The sequence below is a fragment of the Triticum dicoccoides genome, chromosome 5B (assembly GCF_002162155.2).
Source record: "Triticum dicoccoides isolate Atlit2015 ecotype Zavitan chromosome 5B, WEW_v2.0, whole genome shotgun sequence".
NCBI classification, from domain to species: domain Eukaryota; kingdom Viridiplantae; phylum Streptophyta; class Magnoliopsida; order Poales; family Poaceae; genus Triticum; species Triticum dicoccoides.
In genome coordinates, this window is record NC_041389.1 from 525,968,973 (window position 1) to 525,977,320 (window position 8,348).

At 40.5% G+C, this 8,348-nt stretch overlaps 1 protein-coding gene across 2 annotated transcripts; it reads left to right on the plus strand.

Moving 5' to 3' along the window:
• The first annotated feature begins 978 nt into the window (after positions 1 to 978).
• Positions 979 to 5,440, plus strand: LOC119311346 (peptidyl-prolyl cis-trans isomerase CYP21-1-like). 2 transcript variants are annotated; one of them, XR_005151014.1, is made up of 8 exons: positions 979 to 1,176; positions 1,524 to 1,599; positions 1,731 to 1,778; positions 2,263 to 2,286; positions 2,400 to 2,582; positions 4,288 to 4,363; positions 4,444 to 4,669; positions 5,109 to 5,440. XR_005151014.1 is itself a non-coding variant. In XM_037586988.1 (7 exons), the coding sequence occupies exons 1-7, from the start codon at positions 1,099 to 1,101 to the stop codon at positions 4,607 to 4,609; spliced, it is 651 nt and encodes a 216-aa protein (XP_037442885.1). In that variant the 5' UTR covers positions 979 to 1,098; the 3' UTR covers positions 4,610 to 4,951. The 2 variants fall into 2 exon arrangements, 1 of the variants encoding a protein (XP_037442885.1); XM_037586988.1 differs by lacking the exon at positions 5,109 to 5,440 and having other exon boundaries at positions 4,444 to 4,951.
• Positions 5,441 to 8,348: the final 2,908 nt, after the last annotated feature.

Here is an 8,348-nt window from a genome sequence, read left to right on the forward strand (position 1 = left end):
TACTTTTTTGAGTCTATATATTACATTTTTTAAGAAAACTTTTTTTATTTTTTTGTGGGGTAAGAAAACTTTGTTTGCATATTGCTTCTGACCGATCTTGCTTCGCTTTGAGGACTAGGGCCTTCACCGGCTCATCGGCCCACACAAGTGTACTCGGGAACATGCAGAAATCCAAGCGAGGGCTATATCTCGCATTCAGTGAGACCGAAGGTTTCTGTCGCTGAAGCGTTTCGACTAATCGGGATGGCTCACTAGCGTATGGAGAAACAGAAAAAGCAGGCGCACACTACTTCAGGTAAAAAACCGGAGGTTTCTAAAAAATAGGTAAAAGACCATCGGTTTTTTCTCTGTTTTTTCGTCTCTTTCGTTCTTTGTTTGGTTTTCTTATTTTTCTCCGGCTTTCTTTTTTTCTTCATTATAATTGGTTTTTCTTTTGGTTTCTCTTTTTTTCATGGCTTTTATTGTTTTTCTTTTCTTTCTTATTTTCCTTCTTTTATTCTTTGGTTTTTATAGTTTTTCATTTTTGGTATTCTTTTTTCTTTTGCTTCTTCATTCTACATTTTCTGAGACAAATTTTTGTAATACATGTTTATAATACATGCCAACAACATTTTTTAAATACGTGTTTAACATTTTTCCAAGACAAATTTAACATTTTTTAATACATACTACATAGTCAACACTGTTTCTATACAATTTTTTTAACATTTTTTAAATGCTTTATTAACATTTTTAACACACTTGTTTAACATTTTTTAATTCTTGATTAACATTTTTTATATACATGATCAAACTTTCAATTTTTTTGTAGATTGTTTTTTGTATTATATATATATATATATATAAATACAAAAATAAAGCAAAAACGAAAACAGAAAACAGAAAAAAGAGCCTGTGGCCTGCCTCGCGCGTGGGCCGGCCCATCTCGGTCGTCGAGAAATGAAATCCAGGCCTGTTCTACCCAAGCGGAAGAGAGGGTGTGTCTGCTCCGTCGCCGATCTCGCCTCCGCCGCGAATCCCCCCAAGCCGCGAGCAGATTCGCGCCGGTCTCGCGACGATTTTTGATGAGATAAGCCCCCGGCCACCTCGGGGTTCGCCATGCTGCGGAAGGCGGCCGTCGGGTTCCTCGCCTGCCTCGTGCTCTACCTCGCCTTCTCCTCCTACCTCCGTAGCCAGGTACGGCTCGCGCACTTCCCCATTCCGGGAGCTTCCGATGGTTGGTTCGGTCCGGTTGTGTCGTAGAAACAAGCCTGAATCTGGTGCGGCCGTTCCGTGCTTCGTAGTTCAGTCTCCTAGGAAGTGTCGATAAGGCGGAATCGGACTGGATCTTCCTGCTCCATTCTCAATGTGCATGTCTGTACTTAGTCAATCCTTGCCTTGTTGGTAGTGGCTTCGTGATGTGGACATTTTTCCTTTTCATGACTACCGCGACTGCCTTGTTGGTAGCAGTGACTACAGAGGTGATGAGCTGATGATTCAGGATTACAAAACATTTACCCATTTTTCCTTTTCATGTTGGACAGAGGGCTGCATATGTTCAGTTTCCAGCAGTTACTCACAGGGTATACCTGGACGTGGAAATTGATGGCCAAAATATAGGTACATCTTTCTTTCATAACATACTTTTTCTTCTGATGTCGCGCTGCAACTTGCATTGTAACAGGCACATGTTACTGAGCTTAACGACCATTTTCCGGCTGCCCTAATTCTTGTGTGGCCTGTTGTTACAGGTAGAATTGTCATTGGTCTTTATGGGGAAGTGGTGCCAAAAACAGTTGGTATTTTCACACCCTCTTTCTCTCTTTCTACTCATGCTTATATTTTCCTGTTGAAGCATATAACTCTTTGGGGGTAACGACCTAGTCAAAGATTGCATGATTATCCTGTTGTGAAATAAAATCTTTCGTAGAAAGAAGTTATTTATGCTGAGGTCTTGTGCGCCTTGTTAGATACTATAAAATGGTGAAAACTGGAAATTGATTGCATGGTCATTGTTCTCAGTAGTTTAGTGGAGGAAGACTGATGTGTAGATGCATGCCTATACCCCAATCTTGTCTGCTTGTTTGCAACTTTTCATTCATTTTGTTAAGATGTCTGTGGTTGTTAATAAGGAAAAAGGGGCGTCAACAGATGAACTATACTAAATATCTTCCAGCTTTCAAATATCTTGCCAAAGGAACTATTTAGTAATATACAGGAATACTATCTTTCACTTATGAAGTTTATTTTCGGTACTGATATTTTTTTTCCTGCATTTTGCAGAAAATTTTAGAGCCCTTTGTACAGGTATTGTTCTTCCTTGAATTGTTTGCATGCTGTCTTCCTTGAATTGTTTGCATGCTGTCTTCCTTGAATTCCTTGAGGTGATTTTTCATACTGTACTTTGTTCATTATTGCAGGTGAAAAGGGCGATGGGCCCAAGGGTAAACCTCTTCACTATAAAGGAACACCATTTCATCGAATCATCCCAGGTTTCATGATTCAGGGTGGTGACATAGTTAGAGGTGATGGGAAAGCAAGCGAATCTATATATGGAGGCACCTTCCCAGATGAGAATTTCAGTGTGAAGCATACACATCCAGGTCAGATGTGCAACCAGGGGTTCCTTTTTTTTCAGTTTTTACTTTGCCTTTAGTTATATACCAGCTTAGTAACACACTTATCTTCTACAAGTTAATTCATCACAGTTTTAACTTTGCCTTTAGTTATATTACACACGTATCCAGTAATCAGTTCTGAATAGACTGTTGCTAACCTTAATAATGTAATTGCCGTGCCAGCTTGTATATCTTTCTTTTGATATTAGCTATGCAAGGTTGAGAGAGTTTCTCAAATGTAGGCTCATATGCCTGGGAATTGTGATCCCAACATAGTTTGGAAACAAAGGCAGGATAATGTACAAAATAAACCATGTCATGTTTAACTCAACAAATCAACAATAAGTGATGGCCGCATCACCTAAATCCAAATTAATTTAGTATTTTCACACACACGAATTAGATCTTAATGAATCAGGTAAATGGAGGAAGAACTTGGAAAATGGAGAAGCATAGAATGATATGTAATCGGTTCTTTATGAAAAATACAACAATGTTGCCTTATATAATCAACTAATACGTGTACCAACTGCTGTAGCAACTCTAAGAAAAATAACAACGATAAGGACAGGTTCTCTCCAAGCTAAAGTGCAGCAAAACAAGATCTAAAGTACAAATGATGTTTTTTATGTGCTTTAATGAAAACACACATAAAGATGCAACCTAGGACCTAAGCAAGCATGAACGGATCAGAGAGGACGAGCCGGAGAAAGATTGGCCAGGCTTACACAAAACTAACCCGCGGAGGGAGTTGGGTAGAACAAGGTTGGCAGGAGTACCACCTATTTTGTGACTGCCACTGGCGAAGTTCCTACATAGGCTATCTTTATTATTTCGTCTGTCCTCCATAAGTACTGGCGTATTGCATGAGGTTCTGAACTATTTTTTGAGATTGTCTCAGATAAATAAATATTATCTTCAGAGCTCCCTCACACTTTTAGCATTGAAGCAAATGTACCAAAGAAAAAGGAAATGCCGTCTCCTTAGCTGAGGCAACTGTTGTCTCAGCCCAAGCCGACCAAGCAGATTGAACTGGGGCCTTGGTGCATCACTGAAGCTGGTAAGCACTACGGGCATGTTAGGTTGCCATCCACACTTTGCCACACTTTTGTGCCACAAGTGTGGCAAATTGAGGCAAATGTTTGGTTGCAGCCACAGTTGTGGCATGCCACACTTTTTCAGTCACATACCCCACTTGTCATGGACTCAGTTGCTGGCGAACTTTTGCCACAAGTGTGGCAAAGTGTGGATGGCAACCAAACATGCCCTACATCTGGCGACGAAGCAAGTTCCAATGAGACAGTAGTGTAAAACCTTGATCCTTGAGGGCCACTTGTAATGTCCACTAGCACCTTTGGGTGTACTAATGCACTAGTATGCCTGCAAAATCCCTTTTGCTCCTAATTTCTCAGCCCTCATATGGCAAGATTGATCACTACATTACACAACTGAAAGTATGCAAAATACACCTAATGGGGTTTCTCAGTGTTAACATGATCTTAAAAGGTACATTCTGGCATAAATGAGTACTGAAAATAGAGCTGGAAGTGGGTGTGTATATGATTGTGTGCGTCACTACTCTCTGTTACGTGGTGTTCTTAAATATTCTTCCGGCATGTTCTGCCTTGTTTTAAGTACCTCGTAATGTGAATACCCTGTTCTGAAGTTGAGTTACCTTGTGATCTTGCAGGTGTTGTTGCTATGGCAAATTCTGGAACTGATTCCAATGGATCCCAGTTCTACATAACCACAATCAAGACAGGCTGGTAAGCTCGATTAACACCATATGTCCGCGCTCAACTTAACATTGACCAATCTACGACTTCTGAAATGGCAAGCGCTGCAGGTTGGATGGGGAGCATGTAGTCTTTGGCAGGGTGATTCAGGGAATGGATTATGTCTACGCCATTGAAGGGGGCGCAGGCACTTACAACGGCAAGCCGAGGAAGAAGGTGCTGATCACTGACTCTGGTGAGATACCCAGGGAGAAATGGGGCGAGGAAGCAGACTGAGTCATAGCCTAGTGGTTGAAAGGGGTTGATGTCTTCCCACCCACCCATGTTCAAGGCATGGTAATTGCAATTTTGGTTCGTTGCATCAATTATACCGTAGGGGCCTCCCTGGTAATCTTTCTGTAAAAAAAAATGGGGCGAGGAAATTCAGTAGGCTGCTTGGTCTACTCTGTTGCCTATGGATTAGACACCACGCGCTTTTGTGACCGGTTTTCTTCGCACACCAGCCATGCTTCGGGCAAACTTCTGAATGTTGTACATTGTAGCCAGCGTGTCGCATGCCAAAACCTACTTGTATCTGATCTAGTAGTGATATCCATATTATGCTAGGGATTTTTGTTACTGGATCCACCTACCCCTAGCCTATGCTGTAAATTGCCAAACGGATGACTAGAGTCCATTGAAGAACCAGATTCGACCGCATGACCCTTCTTTGGCTCTGAAATGATTTTCTTCAGACATTGCTTTTACTAAAGTTGAGTTTTGTCACTTATTACAGCACGCAAGAAGCGGCAGAGATAGCACCCCCAGCAAGCTGAAAGGAACTACCAACAGGAAATAAAAACAGCCATGTTTTACAAGGGAGCATACGTCCCAGCAAAGGCCAAAGAAAACTAATGATCACACGAGGAGCACTATGGGGATAACGCAGCTACAGCTACGGGTAAATTCAAGCACTGCAGTAGAGAAGCTAATGGTGTTGCTCATGAGCTAGCTAAGCATAGTTATTTGAATAAAACTTCTAGTTCGTGGTCTGATGATCCTACGGACTGGATGATTCCATGTTTGACAAATGATGTAATTATCATTTGATTTAATAAAGCTAGGCAATGGCATTTCCCTAAAAAGGATATTCATTTGAAGTCATTCAATGAGATATCTAGGGGTGTTAAAACTATTGAACAATGAAGCACCAGAGTGTGAATATATCATCACCATTTTGACAACATTCCAGTTAAAAAATAATTGGAAAAAGTTACATCCGAACAAAACACAGAACATTCTAGAACTCTATATGAACCTATAATGTCATACATTAGATCCCCTTATTGGATTATTTAAAGGATGCCAGATATGGACAATATAAATGAGCAAATGACTAAGAGCACACTTGCGTATTGTATTTTCAACCCTAGAACATGTTACTTTGGAAACTATAGTTATGGAATAATGAATTAAGACTTACTGTCGTGTGCATTACAAATTTCCATCATTGAGTGAGTTTTGACCAGGCTAGTTTGGCAAAATGAAACATACATACCTACCTAAACATACATTTTTAGAACAAATAGATGTTATTGTAAAATTTTAATATAACACTTTTAAATTAATAATTGTACTTTGAATTATTGTCTATACCAAACAAATGAGTAGTTGTGATGTTCCAATTCTAAAATTATAACTGTAAATGTACAAACAAATAAAACATCTAATAGCCATGATGAGACTATTAATTATCTTAAAGATTTGAACGTTCATGTGTTTTTAGGATGTCAAATTATTAAAGTTTGTCTTAAATACGAATAAGTATACTCATATTGTGTTGGATAATTTTAATTCGTTCAATCAAATATATTTGTAAATTTATTTATTATGGGTTATTGTTTTAGAAAATAAACATGGATACATATCGCAGTCTGTAACACAGAAGATTTTTTGATGAGGGGATGATTTGACTGAATTCAGAAGGTGGTGTCTAAAGTTTTGATAATTATATTGAATTTCGCTGACTTGGTGGTGTTATTGTACAATACAACATATTGGACATAAAATAAAATTGAAAGGGTGCACAGTGAGTCAGAGTCGGGTCCTTCAGAGTATGAGACAACCTTCTTTACTCGATGAACAAATGACACGAGCTGTGAAGTCAACAGCAGCATGGTCGAGAAGAGGAACTTCTACTATGCGTAAAAATGCGAGACTTGAGTGGCAACCATCTACTCCTGATGCATGTCATATATCTTAGCTTCATGATTTAAAAAACGAACAAAGTGTTTCTCACTTGGACAGAGATCAACTTAATACTACCCATCAACTTAATACAGTGTCCTCTTCCTTCCGTCGGTGTCACCGCCGGTCTGCTTCGTCTCCAGTTACTCTAGGGTCATGGCAGCACGGTGAATCCCGGCCCTTGCCGGCGGGAGGGCTTCATTTTAGATGTTCCTTCAGGTTTTGTTAGGATTTATGTCCTGCTCAGGAAGACGGGACGATGGAGGCTATCTGAATATGGATTAAGGTTCTCCCCACCTAGTCCCCGTCCCGGTGATGCGCCTAGCATCATCGATGGGCGTGTGGAGATGTGTCTTCAATGAACCTGCCAATGGTGGATTTGCTTGGATCAGGTCGTAATTTGTCTACGTTCGTGTGTCTTCAGGTTAGGTCCTTCCGATCTACGGTACTCTTCAATGACCGGCGGTTGTTGTTCTGGTGCACTGATCCTATGAGGCCTTAGTATAACGACTTCCCAATTGTCTACTGCAACAAGTTTGCCTGGCTCCGGTGTGGGAGGGACAATGATAGCGGTGCACCTTAGCCTCGTTTCAGTGTTTGCAGTCGTTGGTCTACGGATCTTTTTTTTTTCTGGTGGTCATTATACCGCCATGATTGAACAGATCAGCATTTTTCCCGCAAAAAAACTTAATACTACCCATTGTGTTAATAAAAAACTTCACAAAACACCTGACCATTCAAATGCTGACCATTAAATCAACTTAATACTACCCATCATATTGTGTAGTACAATCTATCGTAAAAATCGCTTGTACATTTTCTTCAGCAATACAAAGATTAATTGTTTTTACTAGTTATGTGGGAGAATACTGCCCAATTAACTAGAAAGAACACTGACAAAGCTGAGATCATAATAATCCTATCTGGTTAATTAAATTACAAACAACTGACAGTTATATCATGATTTATCTTGCATATTTTTTAAAAAAGAAACACCGACTAAACAGAAATTACAACATCCCATAAGGTGCCATCGACATGGTAGCCTATCACACCGAAATACCAAAATTCTTTCATTTGAGAGTCAGCGCGAGAAGACTGAAAATTTCATCCATAGGTTCAAGGCAGGTCCGGGCTGGGTTACCTCGCACGAAGAGAAGAAAGGAGTAGGCTAAGATCATTTCAAGTCAATTCTACAAAAGGGCTCAAGGCGATCTTGGGACTTTAACTGACACGCCCTACATTTTGAACACGCATACCTCTCCTCCCTAAACAAAACACAGACCTCTCCAGCCAGGGACCTAATTTTAGTGATGCGGAGGTTCTGGCGGCCATTTCACAACTACCAGGAGACAAGGCCCCTGGACCTGACGGGTTCACTGATACCTTCTTCAAATCTTGTTGGGAGATCATTAAGGTTGACATGATGAACGCTATCAACTCCTTTTCAAATCTGCACACCGCTAACCTTCACTGGCTAAATTCGCAAACATTGTGCTTCTTCCAAAGAAGGACGGGGCGGAGGATATTTCTGACTTTCGGCTGATTAGTTTGATCCATGCCTTCGCAAAGATAACCACTAAGATTCTAGCAATGCGGCTGGCTCCCTTCATGAATGATCTTTTCTTGAGCCCAAAGTGCATTCATTAAGACTAGAAGCATCCACGACAATTTCATGTTCGTTTGTGGCTTCGTAAGGCATTTGCACCGGACCAAGACATCGGCCCTGCTCCTCAAGCTAGATATAAAGAAAGCTTTCGACTCGATCCGGTGGGATTACATGTTGGAT